This window comes from Periplaneta americana, chromosome 2 (genome assembly GCF_040183065.1).
Source record: "Periplaneta americana isolate PAMFEO1 chromosome 2, P.americana_PAMFEO1_priV1, whole genome shotgun sequence".
In the NCBI taxonomy this organism is placed as follows: Eukaryota; Metazoa; Arthropoda; class Insecta; order Blattodea; family Blattidae; genus Periplaneta; species Periplaneta americana.
In genome coordinates this window covers 64,056,061-64,075,769 of record NC_091118.1, presented here as the reverse complement: position 1 = coordinate 64,075,769, position 19,709 = coordinate 64,056,061, and the positions used below count along the sequence as shown (strand labels likewise).

The 19,709-nt window shown below is 35.2% G+C and overlaps 1 protein-coding gene across 5 annotated transcripts in view; it reads left to right on the top strand.

Annotated features, from left to right (window-relative positions):
• Nucleotides 1-19,709, top strand: part of LOC138694299 (DNA polymerase lambda-like) — a 47,086-nt gene that overhangs the window by 6,555 nt on the left and 20,822 nt on the right. The window contains exons 4-9 of one of the 5 annotated variants that reach the window (XM_069817881.1): nt 77-186; nt 6,404-6,575; nt 8,982-9,097; nt 12,311-12,508; nt 15,972-16,283; nt 18,343-18,523. The exons of 2 other annotated variants lie outside the window; for them this stretch is intronic. In XM_069817881.1, the coding sequence (XP_069673982.1) occupies nt 77-186; nt 6,404-6,575; nt 8,982-9,097; nt 12,311-12,508; nt 15,972-16,283; nt 18,343-18,523 (1,089 nt within the window). Of the gene's footprint in view, nt 1-76; nt 187-6,403; nt 6,576-8,981; nt 9,098-12,310; nt 12,509-15,971; nt 16,284-18,342; nt 18,689-19,709 lie in introns of those variants that run through there. 2 more of the 5 variants (XM_069817880.1, XM_069817879.1) reach the window with 2 other exon arrangements.

The window sequence follows — 19,709 nt, the reverse complement described above, 5'->3', positions numbered from 1 at the left end:
AATCATAAAATGTGTAATGAAATGTGTCATGTTCAGGATATAATTTATTTATACACTTTTTTTCACTCTGTCTCAGATTCACTCATCATCAAAAACTTCAAGACGGTCGATGATAAGTTGTCAAAATACTTGCTTGAAACAAACACATCTGAACTCCATGATTACATCTGCAAAGGAAACTTCAAGGTGGGTCATACGTGTTTCTATAGCTTGTTAATTTTTACCTCTTCGCACTTTATTTATGATATAAGAAATATTAAACTGTATATAGTGCAGTTTTTTAATAATCTTGACACGAAAAATTAATGGTTTCCATGTTTTCTTCCTTTTTCCATCCTTTAATATGTCCATTTGCCTGTCTTGCATGTGTGTAAGCCACCGGCACTTGCCTGCGATCCGGAGTTGCGCTCGAGCACGGGTTCGATTCCTGCTTGGGCCGATTACCTGGTTGGGTTTTTTCCGAGGTTTTTCCCAACTGTAAAGCAAATGTCAGGTAATCTATGGCGAATCCTCGGCCTCATCTCACTAAATATATCGCTATAACCAATTCCGACGCTAAATAACCTCGTAGTTGATACAGCATCGTAAAATAACCAAGTAAAAGAAAAAACGTGTGTGTATACATGGTTTTCTTTTTTTTTTTTTTTTTTTTTTTCTTTTTAAAATATTGGTAAAATCCAAATTTCACTTTCGTATTTGAGAGCAGCTTTCGATGTAATGTTATGTAATCTTAATTTAGTGTCTGTCATCATCTGTTTACTAAAATGTCTTTGTATTATACTGTTCAATTTATTATATTTTTGTAATTTAATATCAATATTCTTGGCCTCATCTCGCCAAATATATCACTATCACCAATTCCATCGATGCTAAATAATCTCGTAGTTGATACAGTGTCGTTAAATAATCAAGTAAAAAGAAAAAATGTGTGTGTATACATGGGTTGAGGTGGTTTTCTTTTTAAAATATTGGTAAATCAGTTTAATTAGAGAACTAAATTAAATGTACGGATTTTTACTCTTTATGATTATAATTTTATTTACGTTAAAACTCTGTTATAACACAGTGGCCAGGGGACATGCTTTACACCCACGTTGTAACATATCTGCAGTATGAAACTTTTACTCACTCAATATAATATGATTTCATTAAACATTCTTATGAACTGCATTTATGACTTTACTTATTACAATATTCTAATACAATTTACTGTATATTACTTACATGTCGAATTTTCAGTCTCGAAAGCCACCCATTTGAAGCCTTGAATGAATCATTACCACCAAGAAGACATAAATTAATTGAGCCTGTAGAATAACCCCACTGATAGACGCGGATTCACAATGCTTTTGAAGAAAATGCTTGTACAAACAGTAATTGTTATCATCTTCATCACCAACTCGAGCTCTTTTCCTTTGCAGTCCTACATCATTTTGTCACAAAATTATCCAATTTCTCTTCTTCATTCATCCATCTTCATGTACTGTTCCTTCTGGTACGAAGTCTACCAACTAGCTTTAGACACATCATTTTAATGTTAATTAATGCTACTATTTGAGGGTTACTAGGATGAAATGGACAGATTATCGCATTGCACTGACGTAACTCTATCTTTGGATGCTAAGAAATTAATATCTATGGTGTATTTATAAAAACATGTTGTTATACTTATGTAAGTGAAAGAATGAAGACTGATCTATAAGACCTAAATTGCATAAATGAACCATAAACTGCTATAAACGCCTAAAGACTATGTTTAGTATTTTGCATATATTTAAAATAAAGTTACCAGCACCCCAGATCACATATATAACGGATTGCTCATCCCTATGTTAAAATTGGTAGTACTTTGAAGAAAACAACTGCCAGGATCGCCACTCGTCCGCTGTAAATGAACACGAGATGGCAGTACAGTCGCTAATGCAATTCAAATGGGAGTTATGATGTGACTCCTTATGTAACAACTAAATGGCAGCATAGTAAAACTGACAAAAGTTGTTACCTTCAAAGCCTATAAGGCTGAGCAATCTGGGTATATATGATCTAGGCCAGCACTAAAAGTGCAAAAATGCCTAAACATTACAAAAATGCTATTTCAATCTTCTTAATGTATCCAGCTGTTTGCTGACAACATAAAGTCCACTATAGTCCCCTGCGGTTTATTCAGTTGTTTTTCATGATAAATGAGGGATATTTTGATCGGTGTTCATTATAGATGCCTGTTGCTAGTAGCCAGAGTTGGGGTGTAGAAAAATGCTATTTAAATTGTAAAAAAATTCTTTTACAAACATTGGGCTGGAAAGTTCGTTCCATGTTGGTCTTAGAAGCAGGGTGAGATTCCTGGAACTGAAGTTGGGTTGGAAAAGTTCACCCTAAGATAAAAGGGATGGTAGGTTTTCAGGTTAGTGAGAACTTATAAATTAATTTTTCGTGTCAGTACATCCTCGTTATGTGAAATGAAACTTGTCAATCAACAATCAACCTCTTTCACTTAAAGAATTCGAGTCTTTAGTTCAGTAGCACTTATTGTAAGCATCAAATTCTTTGTACAGATACAGAATTAAAATTTGGAGCTAGTCTTAATGGAAGTCCACCTGTATGAAGGCAACAATTTTGCATGACTCTCCACAAGTAGCATATTGTGGCATCTGTCTGGAATACTCTGGTTGCGTCAGGGAGTTGCGCACGCATCTGGCGAGAAGGAAGGCACGGGGAAACGGAAACACGAACCCCTGACGCTAGCTGTGGTACGGAGTGAGAGGGGAGAAAACGTGACTGTGACTGGGTGGAAGTAAGGAAGCACCTGGAAGTGGATTGTTGTGGAGATCCAGAAGCTTTGCGACGCAGAACATTCTAAATGTTTGTGGTAAATAACACTGAGTTGCCGACGAAAGTCAGTCTTCGGAAGTCAGTCTACATGTGAGTCTTCGAGCGAGCAAGGAAGTCAGCCTTCGAGACCAGGGTTCGACGTGAGGAGGACCGTAACTGAGGAGACTCGACTTCAACATGTCATGGACCATAGCTGGAAGACCGGGGTTCGATGTGCAGTGAACTTGAAGAGTGAGCTAGAAGAACTAGCCAAGGCAAGCGAACTGTGAACTGAGAACTGACAGTTTTGTTCTGCACATAGTGCTTTGTGAACAGTAATTGAAATTAGGAGTACATTGTTGTTCTTCTCAATAATACACGTATCTTGTCATTGTCGCTGTGTGGAGTGCAATAACGACTACTGTGTTGCTGTGTTGAGTGGCATACCCATTGTAGGGTGAATTATTAAAAATAAAAATCACATTGTTATCGAGTGCGTGTTGGTAAAAGTAAAATAAAAAGTTACAATATACAGTAGCGTGCAAATTAATCTGAACAACGTAATTACTTATGCAAAAACACTCAAATGGATAAAAAAAGGATCTAAGACATACCTCAGTAATCTATGTGGCCTCCCTTGTTCCTAATAACAGCTCTGAGACGATTTGGCATGGATTCCACTAATTTCCCACAAATATTCTTCATTTCTTCATCGCGAAACCATACAACCATGAGGGCAGAAATCATCTCCTTTGTAGAACAATCCATTTTTTGCATTCTTCTTTTGCAAATTGACCACAAGTTCTCAATGGGGTTGATGTCGGGTGAGTTGCCTGGCCAGGGGAGTACCTGAATATTCTTCTTGTTGAAGAATTCTGTAGTTTTTCAAGACGTATGGCATGGTGCCAGGTCTTGTTGGAACACACCTCTGCCATCCGGAAATGATTTTTGCAGCTGGGGTACGATTCTGGTTTCCAATAAGTGAATATATTTGTCAGAATTCATCATTCCCTTGATAGGTATTAATGCTCCAGGCCCTTCATGTGTAAAACAACCCCAAAACATTACTTTAGGGGGGTATTTGGGTGCTTGTTGGAGATGAGCTGCTGTTACTTTTTCGGATCCTTTCCGTACGTAAGAAACACGGTGGCCGTGGACCTCGAAATGAAACTCATCGGAAAAAAGTACATTCTTCCAGTCATTCACTGTCCAGTGTTGATATAATTTTGCCCACATTAAGCGTTTTTTGCACATAACAGGGGTTAGCAGTTGCTTCTTAATAGGCTTACGAGCCCTTCGTCCAGCTTCCAAAAGCCTACGCCACACTGTTGTGACGTGAATATTCGCCCCAGTGGTAGCCATTAACTCGTGGGTTAAGTCGACAGCAGTTAGTCTAGGATTTAATTTACTTTTCCTGACAAACGATCATCTGCAGGTGAAGTCTTCCTTTTCCGGCCACAGTTTCCTTTTTTCTGGGGTGTGATGGATCCAGTCTCCCTGTATCGTTTTATGATCGAATTAACAGTAGCCAAACCGATGTGACATTCTGCAGCAATTTGCCTCTGTGTCATAGAAGAATGCTCTGCTAATGTTATAATTTTAGACTGTTTTCGTGGAGTTGTATCCATTTGTGAAGACGACAGAATGTACACAGGATTGCAGTATTAAGTCTTCAACACAACTGAAATGCTTATAAGTACAAAACGACAGGCAAAATGTCACATATTATTAAAAAAATAATAACGATAGACCTTCAACAATGGAATTACACGTACTACAGATGTCAATTAAAGCGGTATGAGCAGCTGTGAGGCCAACAATGACAGAAAATGTAAAAATATGTCGTGTTCGGATTAATTTGCACGCTACTGTATACAGGGGCTTTTTTTTATTGTACATGTGGAGTGCGTTGTAAGCAAAACATATACAATAAGGGAGCTCCAAATTTTATTTCTGTGTCTGTATATAAATTCCATCCAAAATAGAATACAGTAAAATCCCTTGCATCCGGCACTCAGATAACCGGCAATACCAAAACAACGACACTTTTGGCTAGACCAAAAAAAAGTCATTCATGCGAAAGGGAAGAGTCGAAGGTGTGAGTGATTTTTGTGGATCGTACATGTCGCATATTATTTACTCTTTACATTGTTCACGCGTGAAAACATAGACAGAGAACCTCGTTATGTCCCTGGAGATCAGTAAGCTGTCACTTGGGCCTTGCAAACAATTTGCAGAGACAATATCTTTAAATTTACCACTTGAACTCGCCCGTTCGAAGGGGTGTTGGACGAGTCTAAATAGGAAAGTTCCTGGAGGTCGGTAAGCTGTCATTTGGGCCTTACAAACAGTTCGCAGAGACGATATCTTTAAATTTATCACTTGAACTCGCCTGTTCGAAGGAGTGCTGGACAAGTCTTAATAGGAAAGTTTGAAATTCTCTGTTCCTACAGCATGTAAAAGTTTCATTCGAGTGATAGATAGTATGTATAAACAAGAAGACATTAGAGGTATATTAAAGAGGTTCAAATTATCGAGTGCTACTTCATCTTCACAGTTGCGATGTTGATTACACTGCTCTTCATGTCACATGGCTGCTATTTAAAATTGTCATAAGGCTACGAAAACATTTAGCATTTTTTACGCTGTTATGCATTACGATAAATTATGAACTGATGAATGTATATTACTGTATTCAGTGCTAAAAAATAAACATTATACGTATTTCAGAATTTTATTTTTAAATATCTACATATATGAAAATTACTAAATTCAAACATAGAAAAGAATGTTTTTCCAGGACAGTATATCTTTACATAACCCTAGATCATATATACCCAGATAGGTTGGCCTTGTAGGCTTTCAGGTTAACAACTTTTGTCAGGTTTACTGTGCTCCCATCTAGTTGTTACATAAGGAATCACGTCATAATTCTCATTTGAATTCCATTAGCGACTGTACTACCATCTCGTGTTTGTTTACGGCGGATGGGTGGCGATCCTTGCGGTTGTTCTCTTCAAAGTGCTGCCGATTTTAACATAGCGATGAGTTATCTGTTACATTATCCGGAAAAATCATTTATCTGACACTGGCTTTGTCCCACAGTTGCCGGATACGAGGAATTCTACTGTATTTACTAAAATTTAAAATTAATAGTTAATTTTATATACACTCCTAAAAGTCTTAAATTGGATTTTATAAAGTCCTAAAGCTCTCGCTTTTAGCACCTAGAAATCTGTCCCTTAGTTATTACTCACCAGTCTTACTACCTGTGATGTACTAAAACAAAATTTTCTGAGTTTCTTTTTCTATTGATATAAATTTTAAGTATCTGAGTTCCATTAAATGCAAGTTACATGTGTCTTTTGTGGGATCCCTGTATATTAACACAAACAGCCAATTGCATTGAGCAGTTGTCCTCAGTGGTCAATTACTGTGCTAACCATTGGGTCCGAGATTCGTGGATTCAACCATCCAAGAGCAATAAAGTCCTTAGCATGGCTCCTGAGAAGGAATAAAGTTAGAATCCCATATTGCAGATTTGCAATATGTAATATAAACCTTGTCCAGATTTATATTGTTTTCTTTTTTTCAGCGTTCCTTTTCTCAAGATGTGGATATCAATCCTTTATGTTGGTACTTACTGTTTCTGATGTCAGTGCACCCAGATGAGAAGTTTGTCTTTGTGTGTTCAGACACTCTTGAGTACATTTTGGAAGACTGGTGTCCTACTTTAGATGGTATCCTTGTAATCTTCATAAACTGGGGTAAAGATAAATATAATAATTTAAGATTTACATGAAATGTAATTTTTTTATCTCCTTATATGTTAATTGAAAGGACCGAAATCAGATTTCCTGCTGATTTTCACTGTAGGCCACATTTACACAAAAAATAAACAGCCAGATTTGTAAGATGGTATCCTCGTAATCTTCATAAACTGAGGTAAATATAAATATAGTAATTTAAGATTTAGCCTACATATTTTTTTTTATCTGCTTGTGTGTTAATTGAAAGCACCAAAATCAGATTTCCAGTTGATTTTCACTGTAGGCCTAGTCTTATACAAAAAATAAAATTAGATCGACAAATGTGTTTAAACAGCTGTATTGAGGTTACGTAGACGATTTTGCTGACGAACGAATGCGCAAGGTTAGACACTGCCCTACATATACCTATGCATACAATGTACCGATTCAGTTTGGTCACTTATTGTTAACATCTGCTAACCTCAATGCGATATTTATTACATGAAATAGTTAACTATTATGTAAACAAGGAACTAAAATTTAAATATAAATATGTCTGTTGTAAAAGATGATTGGATGAATATAGCAGCAGGTACGATTTATATACACTTCTTTATTATAGAGTAAAAAAAGAGAATCTCAAATTTAGCAAGTAAAGAAGTTTGAATGTTTAAAATAATTGCGAGGGTGAAAACTTGCACTAAAACCAGAAGTAAGTATAAGTTAAACCAACATAAATTGAATAGTTATATGATAGAAAATTTGTTTTTAAATTATATATTTATTGTGTATAATCACTATTTGTGCTTATATCAGTTTTAATTATTAAGTTTATGTACTTTTTAACTATTAATAAATAATATTAATACTACTATACAAAAGATAAACAGCCCCATTTGTAGAAAGCAAAAACTTTCCAAGTTCTGTTCATATGTAGGTTTCTACAGATGATAACACTTAATGAGACCATTACCTAGGATTATATTATGTAACTCACAAGGGAGTCCACAGTGTTTTGGATGAAAATTTTGTTGAACTCTCATGAGGACATTTCCGTTTTTAAAGAATAATCTGTTAAGTCCCAGCCAAATTACCATAAAAGTAATATAATTAATTCCCGCTTTTTAGAAAACCAGTTTAAGGAAAATCCCGTTTTTAAGGAATACTTTTCAAGAGGATTTTGTGATAATAAAGTTCGAAATATCTATTGAACTTCCAATAATCGATAGCACCGACATATTTGATAGTAATGCAACGGCACATGGCTGTGTTATTCTTTAAGATTCTCTATGGTCTTGATTTTGCACTGCTTTCACAGAGTAGGCTAGTTGCTTTGCTTGCTTTGTTCTCGCTAGTTGTATGGATTCTGTTTACAGGGTTTTTTTTTTTTTTTTTTTTTTTTTCTGTTATACATCGTTTTAATGGAGAATAAATGGAAGAAATTATTGGACAGAAAATGGAAATAATAAAAAATGTCGAGGCTAATCCTTTTTTATTTTATTTTTTATAAATAATTGATTAAATGGCGATCTTACTCATGTTAATTATGTAAGCATATGCTTACTCAACACACTAGAACAATATGAAATATACAGACACACTAAAACACACCCCAGTCAAATTCTCAACACACAGATCAATTTCAGAATACACACTATTTGACACAACTCTTCATCACACGAACGCACCCACACAACAGGCAGCGAAGTTGAGATAGTGCTGAGATCTAGTAGGCTCTGAGGATGGTGTCGAATAACACCGAAACAGCTGTAAGCCACACATGCTTACATAATTAACACGAGTAAGATCGCCATTTAATCAATTATTTATATTCAAGTGTTAAAAGTAGTGTACGAAAGGTTCAACATGGATTATTTTTTATTTTAGTAGGTTATTTTACGACGCTTTATCAACATCTTAGGTTATTTAGTGTCTGAATGAGATGAAGGTGATAATGCCGGTGAAATGAGTCCGGGGTCCCAACACCCAAAGTTACCCAGCATTTTCTGATATTGGGTTGAAGGAAAACCTCGGGAAAAACCTCAACCAGGCAACTTGTCCCGACCGGGAATCGAACCTGGGCCACCTGGTTTCGCGTCTAGACGCGCTAACCATTACTCCACAGGTGTGGACGAGGCTAATCCTCAAATAACACTGCTGGATATGGCAAAAAAGCATATTTGCCAACTATTTCATTATGGGAAATAATGAAGAAGAAAGAAGAAATTTTCAGTGCAGAGTTTCAGTGTGGTTCAGGTTCAACCAAATGGAAAAATTTCCCTTTCACCTCCTACTTGATTGACCTTAACTTTTAAGATGCCTTGTATATAGCAGGGAAATTGAATTAGTATTTACAACAAATATCAAACACATCAATGTGCTACAAAATTCATATATCATCTTATTTTGTCTCCCTTGTTGTAGGTATACTTCCAGATTTACTAAAATTAGATGAAGTATTATTGGACAATATTCCTTTGAACATAGAAGATGAGAAACTTGCACCAAGTCCAAGATTCAGTGACTACAATGTACAAGTGGTATGTACTGGTATTACACAATGACGAAACATATTAATTCGTTGACTGGTTGTGTTGGTTCATTTGGTTTGATTTAGTTGGATTGTTTCGTATTTGATTTGTGTGGATTGAAGTATGTTTGATTTAGTTTGCTGAGGTTCCAATGGCTCAAGGTGTGGTGAATTTAAACTTCTCTGAACTCTGCTGTCCTGATAATATGAAAAATGTTTTCACTAGAGCTGCAACGTCTATAATGCAAAAATCGTTGCCTCTAATGGTAACAATTGATATTAGAGGAGAAAAATTTGCTCTGGCGCCAGTGATCGAACCCGGATCCTTGGTTCTATGTACCAGGCACTCTAACCACTGAGCTACGCCAAAATTCAATCCACAGCACTGGATCGAATCTCTCTCTCCTCCAGTGTTTTTCCCTTTGTGGCCTGACTCAAAGTTCGACCTGTATGTTGACATTTTATATTAAGTCAGCTGCCATTATACAAGGAGTGCACTCAGTTGAGTGACTTGGTGGCCGAGATTCCACAGTAATATGCACTGTTGGACGAAGAATTTTACGTAGATTCTTCCTCGAGTGTCATTTATATTTGTTACTGTTGCTTCAAGATATTTGAATTTTTCCACCTCTTCAAAGGATAAATTTCCAATTTTTATATTTCCATTTAGTACAATATTCTGGTCATGAGACATAATCATATATTTAGTCTTTTCGAGGTTTACTTCCAAACCTATCTCTTTATGTGCTTCAAGTAAAATTCCCGTGTTTTCTCTAATCATTTGTGGATTTTCTCCTAACATATTCACGTCATCCAGCCATGCCTGAGAATCCTGGACATGCTACGAAGATTATTTCTGGAACACGTAATTTCTCTTCAGAGATACCTCCTGCCCATCTACGACCTTACTGCTTCCGATTTCTTTTTTATGGAGCTATTTGAAAGAAAGATTTTTCTCCAGTAGACTCCGCAACATTAACAACTTCTCGAGAAGGTGATGGAAAGCTTCCGTTAGTGATTGACACAATGCATTGAAAAGGCTGGTGGGCATGTGAAGGACATTGTTTTTAGAAAATAATACCCAAGACACGTTTCCAACAATTAGTTTCAATAAAATAAAAATATTTCTTTAATTCAACATATTAAATGGGTCAATGAAAATTTGCCGCCTTGTATATGGAATGCAGTCTTAATGAAGATGTGGATCAAGATCATTCTTCACTCTTTAACTTTTACTCAATTTTCTAGTCTTCCTGCTATTGAGGGAAATTCACGAGGATTTACCGTCCCTTACGGAGCTTATTTCCGAAGACATTCTGAGCAAAAAATGTCATGTAAACATTTGCCCTAATCGCAATATTTTCAGAGTTACACTAATTTGAAGTTGTTGTAAATATCATTATTCATGAGTTTTAAGGGTAAAATAATATTACAGATAAAGAATGAACTATTCAGAAGTATCATTTCTTTAATTATTATCTAATATTCTGAAGCTAAAAATGTGTTGTGAATTCCATAGTTGCTTCGTACAGAATTTTTTTTTTTTCGATTTTTTAACTACAAAATAACATTTTCGTACATATTTATCACAACAGTTGTTACAAATCACGCCTCTCGTGTAAATTCTATAAGACTGTACATTAGGATGCATAATTAAACTGTAAAGAATCAAGTTCCTTAAAGTCGTATGATTTGTAACAATTTTTGTGATAAGTAAGTAAAAATGATGTCATTTTGAGTTAAAAACTGAAAAATAAAATCTGTACAAAACAATTAACAACACATTTTTAGCTTCAGATCACCAGCCAATTAAGGAAATGACCTTCTGAATAGTTCATTCTCTATTTGTAATATTTTGTTACCCTTAAAACTAAAGAAAAAAGATATTTTACTAACAACTTCAAATTATTGTAACTCTGAAAATATTGAGATTAGGATACATGTTTATATGACTTTTTTGCTCAGAATGTCTTCGGAAATAAGCTCCGTAAGGGACGGTAAATCCTTGTGAATCACCTTGTATATTGGAGTGCAAGAGAGCAGAGTATGACATTTTCAACTGCTCAATATTAGACATCAATGAACCATTTTTCCTTGCTAAGGCTAGAGGAGAGTAATAGGTGTTCAGAGTTTGTTACAGAGTTAGTGTCTTTGTATAATGTACACCTGCTGGAGTACCGTAAACTGGGGTAACTTGACCACAAAAAAAAAATTAATATCAGATGTACTGAATATATTTTTTTGAAGTTCATTATTTCTTCTTCATTTCTTAAGTATTCCTTTATAATTTTTAGTCAAAATTAGGTCATTTTTGTGATCAAGTTTACCCCAGTTTACAGTAATAATATTTTGTTGTGATGTAAGTGGTATGCCAGGCAATCTTGTCCTGTATAAATCTAAATTTTGCGACCTTAATTTCTTGGTAGAATGTGGAAGGCTATATTGTCCGGCTCTATCTTTATCCACTGTTTGCCTTCATTCCTGTGTTTAATTTACTTCCCCTTTCACATTCCTTCTATCTTCATCTATCCTTCTCTTTGTTCTTCTCATCTCATTCTCTGTCTGTCAATCTCTTTTCCATTTTTTTCTCTCTCACTTTCTTCCTATTTCTCATGTACTTTTCAGATTAATTCTCTCCCCCCTCCCGCCCCCCCTATCTCTTTCTCTCTGTTATTCCATGTAATCTGACTCTCTCTTTCTTTTTCTCATTTTTTTTATCCCTCTTATATATCTTTCAGATTATTTAATTTCATTCTTTCTCATCTGTCATCTTCCATCTCTAATCTTTTATCCCTCTCATGTACCTTTTAGATTATTTAGTTTCACTCTTTCTCCTTCTTGTCTCTAATTTTCTATCTCTAATCTCTTATCTCTCTTGTGTACTTATCAGATTAATTCATTTTTGTTTATATACTTTAATAAATTCATTACTTTATTATTTTCTCATTTTTCTGGTCGATTATTTTTTTGTTCGTTATTTTCCCAGCATATTATTTACCTCCTAAATTCGTATTTGTTTATATTCATAATTTTTATTTCTTTCCTTGTCTCCTTTCTTTCGTTCTTTCTGTCATTCGTTATTTCATTTGTTTATTCTGTACTTTTTAGGCTTTTTTCATTTCCTTCTGCCTGCCCCAGCCTTTTGTTTTTTTGCCTGAAACTTAAATTACCTTCCCCCTTTTTTTTGAGCAGTGATCAGTGATCATGTGCTTCTACTTTACAGGTCTTGGAACTGCTCTATTCCGTTGCTCCATCCCTTGCTGCAAATAGTAATGCAAGTAAATTTAATAATTTTCTGCGCATTTTAGTACTCTCAGCTTTGGACAATGGCTTCACTTCACCGAAACTGAAGTCACGATTCTCCATATGTATTGGACAATTGCTCAGTTGTATACCTGACGAACAATGGACTACAGCAAGGGTAAGATAAAGCAACCATTCATCCATACATCTGGATTTAGTTTATTTAACTGCAGGTATTATTGACACTGTCATAGTTGGCTGGTATGAATTTCGTTTTTACATTTGTTTGTGTTTTCTTAATACAAAATTTAAGCCCTTAATTTCTTCAATATTTTCATAAGTCATATGTTATACCATTTACTTTCTCTTTATGAGAGTATAAAGATAAAGGATTCTGTTGCAAAAAATTATATTAGACATTTTCACAGAGAAACAGGTTTTCAACATTATGTGAACATGAGAACATGTGTGGCATGCGTAATTTCTTCTAAACTATTGAACGAATCTTTTCATGTTCAGTATAGAGTTGCCAGGTTTTCGGAATTGCAATACAGAATGGGATGAGGTCGATCCTCGAGGTATGATGTTTATTGCACGAGAAATGCGCATCATTTAAGAGAACCTTATAAGCACACCATGTCATATTATTGCCATTGTTTTGTACATATCCAAAAACACTCACGCTGAATTACAAATTAACAGCTTATTTTTATTGTAATTTTATTACTTTGAATTTAAATTTATAAACAATTGAAACAGTTTTGTGCTACCAACTGTTGAAACTGTGAAACTTATTTCTCAATCACTTGATCATAACTAAATAAACATAAAAATTGGCGAATTAAATTTTTTTTCTTGCCCTGCCAAAAGAGCCATTGTTTTGGTGATGCGGTTAATTGGGTGCCAGTTACGAGGGATTTTTCTGTATTTAGAATTGTACACATATTTAGATATGTCCTGATAAGTGTTTAGATTTGTGTATTTTTATTCATACATTTATTTATCAATGAAGAAATGAATATGGAACATCTTAAAAGATGTGTAGCTGTAGAAAAAGGAAAATGCCTTGTTTCAAAAGTATTGAAGTGCAAGAAGACAGACTAATCGCTTTGTTGCCAAACATATGTAAATTAGTATTAGCTATATATTGGAGTACCTATACACCGTGTCCCGCTTAGAGGGATCGAGAAATAAGTGATAATTTCAAGTGTAAATAATGATTTATTAACATAACTTTTTACATAACTTGATGTAGAAAACTCTCCGAGTTTCAGAGAATGCTGAATACCATTCGATTTGTGCGTCTTGAGTTGCCCTGCAGACATCTAAATGATGGTATTCAACCTCCCGCCAATTTTTCTGTGGCATTTGTGGAGTCACTAGCCCAGCTGCATTTGTGATGCATTGTCTCAGTTCCTCCAAAGTGTTAGCTCTGCCTCTTTGGTGCACAGGATCCTTCACAAAGACTCAGAAAAAAAAATCCAAGGAGCCAGATCAGGTAACCTGATTGGCCGGGGAATTGGTCCTTGTCTTCCGATCTACCTATCTATATACGACGAACACAGCGTTGTACTTGCGTAACAGATTTTTCTTCTGCTAGCCATAGCACACACTGAACTTTCTGTTGTGGTGTCCACACATGTTTACCATGATGTGTTCTCCTACAAAATGGCGCCAGGCTTGTTTTAGCAACAAACAAACTAAAGTTACGCATGCAGCTGTTTTGAGACTTTGTTGCATGAACTTCGACAATTTCCCTGTTTTGTCAGATGTAAATCTCAACAATATCTTTATCTGGTCTTAAGTGGTGAGCATTTATTTATCGATCCCTCTAAGCAGGTCATGGTGTATTTTCACTGTTTATTACATACTTATTATTGAAACCAATATTTTATACAGGTATTAATATAGGTAATATGAAACAAATTTGTGCATTGCTTTCCTACGTCTGAGTAGTAGAAAATTCACTTAACTATGTTATAATACGAGTAAATAATATACCTGTTGTAATTGAAATTAAATTCCCTATCAAAGTATCTTTCTTAGACATCAAGGATTTGTCGCGATTTTTTTTTTTTTTTTTTTGTAGTTTTCGATTTGCAAGCAGCCTTTCAATACATGGGACTATTGAGTACTACTCAGTTGCAAGTGTTTGTCACTTAGTTGACTTCTGTGACCTGTGACTTGACTTTGCAAGCTTCATGTTTCTACCAATATGCAATATTATTTTGTAACTCAATCTAACAACACTAGTGCAATCAGTTACATCTTCATTGTGAAGTTTGTAGTCTTTATTTGTCAGTACAGGTTCTTTCATAACGAGCTGATCACTCGAAAAATTAACTAATTTTTTATGATTTTTGGCTGTGTTATACATCTCTGCTAATAAGAACCTTTCCCAATGCCATATATCTATTTGTTTACGCTTTTGCCCACCAGAAATCTCCACTTTCCTGTGTAGAGATGAATGAAACTATCGCTATGAAATTTAATGTCAAAAAACCACAAATTACGATTAATTTACACTTACACTAATTATGACTCACAGTTCTCAACATGTCTGCCACCTCGAAGAATGCACAAATGCAAGTGACAGATCATCTCCTCATGCATTCTCGAGAGCACTTCAGGAGTAACCATCTGTATCATGTGCACAGTCCTTTCCATCAATTGTGGGATGGTGCGAGATTTAGCTGCAAACATAGGATCCTTAACAAAACCCCATAAAAAGAAATCCAGGGGAGTAAAGTCTGGAGATCGTGGTGGCCAAGCAATTGTACCTGCGTGACCAATGCACCTGTTAGGAAACACTTCGTCAAGCAAGGTTCGAACATCCCATGGCACTTTCTGGTCGACACATTTGTGACTACTTCGGGTAAATCGTAACCAAGTCGAGTGTACGATACTGGGAAAGGTTCTTACTAGCAGAGATGTACAACACAGCCAAAAATCGTAAAAATAAGTCAATTTTTCGAGTGATCAGTTGCTTATGAAAGACTCTGTATATCAAAATTCTTCAAATAACGCAGTGAGTAATGCTGTTAAAGATTATGTTTTAATATTTTGTTTAGTATTTTGTTACACACTAAATACTTTGCTGCTTCATTTTCTTCTGTAAATAGAAATCTTTCTATCGCAAAAATTTTGGGCGCGTAGGACAGTCTTCCCGATTCTTATGCACTGGACATAATAAACACGTACAGTACATTATATTCCGTCACTGATTGACTATAGTTTATAACTGGGCAGCCCTCAGTGATAGTGTTAAACAGCCCTGCATGCCTGCAACCGACCTTGAGCTGAGTTGACGGATTCTGTCTAGGCATTGTACACACACATTTATTTATCGGTTTTTTATTCACTTTTTTTATTTTTCTTTATCTTATTTATTATTTGTAACTGCCACAAGGTGAAAAACCCATTTATAGTAATAAAGAATATTCATTAATTTATTCATTCATCTAGTGATAGACCTGTGTGACTTACAGATGTTGCATTACAGAATACTTTCATCATTTGATAAATTATCTTAAATGTCTTGTTAATTTTGGGTATAGTTTAAAATTAATTAATTGAATTAATCGCTCTTGATATTAGCTGTAGGGGCTATTATGTTGTAACAGAACTTGTGTAATGTGCAGGTGTCCGACATCAGTGAGGCTCTACATTGTGCTGGGAAAGAGGATTTTTATATCCATATGGATATTTGCTGCTCACTGCTGTCGATGTCCTCACGTGCGGTAGAGGTTGCTGAAGTTCTGGCATTCACAACATTAAACAATCTGCTGGCAAAAGAATTGAAGAAGGAACTGTACATCGAGAGTAGAGATCTGTACCAGTTGGTTAAACATTATGGCTACATTCATAAACTCAGTTTCCCAGTGCAGTATGCATTGGTGAAGCTTTTGGGATTCTGTATTGAGAGGAGACACGTCAGTGACACTCTGACCCTGGTAAGGAAGCATGTTTGCCATTAACTTCACTCGGAGATGTTTTCAGCATTTCTAAGAGTGTATGCAAGGTGACAAGTATTTTTGGAACATATTCCTAACAACAAAACATTGAAAACTTTCGTACAGATATTGTCCCAAATGTGCTTAATTTCAGAGTTAAGCTATTTCAATAATAATAATAATAATAATAAAAAACAGGCTCATAGTACAAGTGATAGTAAGAAAATTATTACAAAAAGAGAGAGAGAACGAAAAATTGCTTAAAGTGACCTCCCTATGTGTCGATGCTTCCCCTGAGCCTGCGTTACATGCTTTAGCATACTCTTTTGAAAACACCTGGACTGTATATTATTTGATCAAATCCACTTAGGATACATCTTCTCAGAATGTTAACATTAGGGTTGCCAGATTTTCGATTTAAATATAAATTTCCTGCATTTCCCTCTTCACGTTGAAAAACTTTATAAAAGTGAAATTTCAGCATCTACGTAAAGATTAATTTTTTTTGGTCCTACAGAATATGTCTGTTAAGGTAACAATTAATATTGGAGGAGAGAAATTTGCTTCGGTGCCAGGGATCGAACTCAGGTCCTTGGTTCTACATACCAAGCACTCTAACCATTGAGCTATGCTGAAGTTCAATCCACAGCACCTAATCAAATTCCTCTCCTCCAGTGTTTTTCCCTTTGTGGCCTGACTCCAAGTTCGACATGTATGTTGACATTTTTATATTAAGTCAACTGCCATTATACAAGGAGCACTCATTTGAGTGACTTGGTGGCCGGGATTCCACAGTAATATGCACTGTTCCTCAAAGAATCTACACAAAGATTAAATTTTTTTTTGGTTCTACAGAATACGTCTGTTATGATAATTATTATTAGAGAAGAAAAATTCGCTTCGGTACCGGGGATCGAACCCGGGTCCTTTGTTCTACATACCAAGCACTCTAACCACTGGAGGAGAAGGATTCAATCTGGTGCTGTGGATTGAACTTAGGCATAGCTCAATGGTTAGAGCGCTTGATACGTAAAACCAAGGATCCGAGTTCGATCCCTGGCACCAAGCGAATTTTTCTCCTCTAATATTAATTATTATTAAATTTCAGCAATTTTAATTTTGCATGTTTGTTAAGATATCAGCATAGTAGAGCATTATTGGGATGCCAGAAGATAAATTATATTTTATCTTGATATTTTCAATTGATTAATGTTTTAACTGTTGAAAATGATAAAGTTGACATGGTATTTTGTAAGATTTTACTTTCCTTCTTAGCAAGACATCAGCTTCATTACCAGATAGTTCACAGTGTGTTGGTACTCATTGAAAAACTGTCCTTTTGTTAAGCTTCATCAGATGGTGTATAATTTTTCAACAATCAGTTATTTTTTTATTTTCAGGTGTCATTGTTTATTAGAGTAGTAAATTATATGTAAAGTTGTGAACAATTAAACATATACAGGGTGATTCACGAGGATTTACCGTCCCTTACGAGGCCTATTTCCAAAGACATTCTAAGCAAAAAAGTCATATAAACATTTGTTCTAATTTCAATATTTTCAGAATTACATTAATTTGAAGTTGTTTGTAAAATACCATTATTCTTTAGTTTTAAGGATAAAATAATATTACAGATAAAAAATGAACTATTCAGGAGTATCATTTATTTAATTAGCTAGTATTCTGAAGCTAAAAATGTATTGTGAATACCATAGTTGCTTTGTACAGAATTGTTTTTTCGGTTTTTAACTACAAAATTACATTTTCTTACCTATTTATCACAACAATTGTTACAAATCATGCCACTCTTGTAAATTATTTAAGACTGTGCATTAGGATGCATAATTAAACTGTAAAGAATCAAGTTCCTAAAGTCGTATGATTTGTAACAATTTTTGTGTTAAGTGCGTAAGAATGATGTCATTTTTAGTTAAGAAATGAAAAACAAAATCTGTACAAAGCAATTAATAATACATTTTTTGCTTTATAACCTATATGTACGAAAAAGTAAAAATAAATTATCCCTCTGTGTCTCAATTTAAATTATTTTTGTTTTTAGGACCAGATAAAATCAATGATTACCTGGCTGAGCAATCTGAAGGGCCTACTGTTCAGTGTTGTAGAAGACATCGATTCAGGAATAGTACAAGAACTGATTGCCCGATGTCTGTCATCTTGGCATATTATAAAAACTGAAATGACCCTTTCCAGTGTTACAGACTGTAGTGTGACACAGGCTGGTATGAGTCTGTCGTAGATATTAATACAGAGATTGTAAAAATCAATCAATTGGCAATAGCAGAGAAACTTTTTTTTTACATCTGGAACCTATTTTATAATAATGTGGAACAGTAATTTACGAGTATATTATTCGTAACTAATATAAAATAATTGTGTTTCACAAATCTTGTACACACTCTTATTTATTACTTCATATTTATAAGATACAAGTAACTTTTACATTCCCTTCCCCTCTCTCTCTCCCTCTCCCTCTCCCTCTCTTTCTCTACAAATTACACCGTGACTGTTTTATTTCGTTATTGCTAAGTAATATGTTTGCTATCTGCATTACTGGCTTCTGTCATGCATCCATAAAATAGTTGCAAAAGAATCCCTTGACAGTCACTGATCTTTACGAGGAAGTCTACATTTTTTATTGAAGTACCTGAAGCTATTACACTAGATGACAATATTATCGATGTATTCACAAGCAAAACAAAGAAGCAGCAGTTTCAAGATGGCGGTACCACTGCACGAGTATAGCATTGGCGACTTGATCCGAGGATTGATGCACACTTCATCTCAGGCTGGTAATGGTGCATCCAAGACTCATCACCTGTGACTGTCTGGGCTAGCATATAGTCCCCTTCATCGTGTCTATTAAGTTCAAGGCGCCAATCTGTTGCACATTTGCCTCCATGACAATCTCCACTGGCCATCCAACTCAGTATTCGATACTTGCCCACCCTTCAGAGAACTTGTTGATAGCTTGACATGATAGGCAATGCACACCATACAAGGACAGCATTTTAATATCTTTTACTGCCAGATCTTTTTTCACAGAACTTAATGTGTTTTGGTTGTAAACGAACGATATTTATAGTAGGACTACGCATGGAAGGTGCGATAAATTAAATAAGGAGAACAAGGGGAATGCCAGGAGAATACGATGAGACCACAGAGAACAGGAGGAAAACAAGGTGAAGACAATAAGGACAAGGGGAAGACAAGGACAACAAGGCAAACACTAGAACGGGAAGACATGAAGAATAAGAGGAAGTGAAGGAGAAGAAATGGGATAGAAGGAGAATGAGGAGAAGAAAACGAGATATAAATTGACAAATTGAGCATAGGTGAAATACAAGAAAAAAATATACACACACACATTATAAATAAAAATCAAAACTGTTTAAAAACAATAGGATA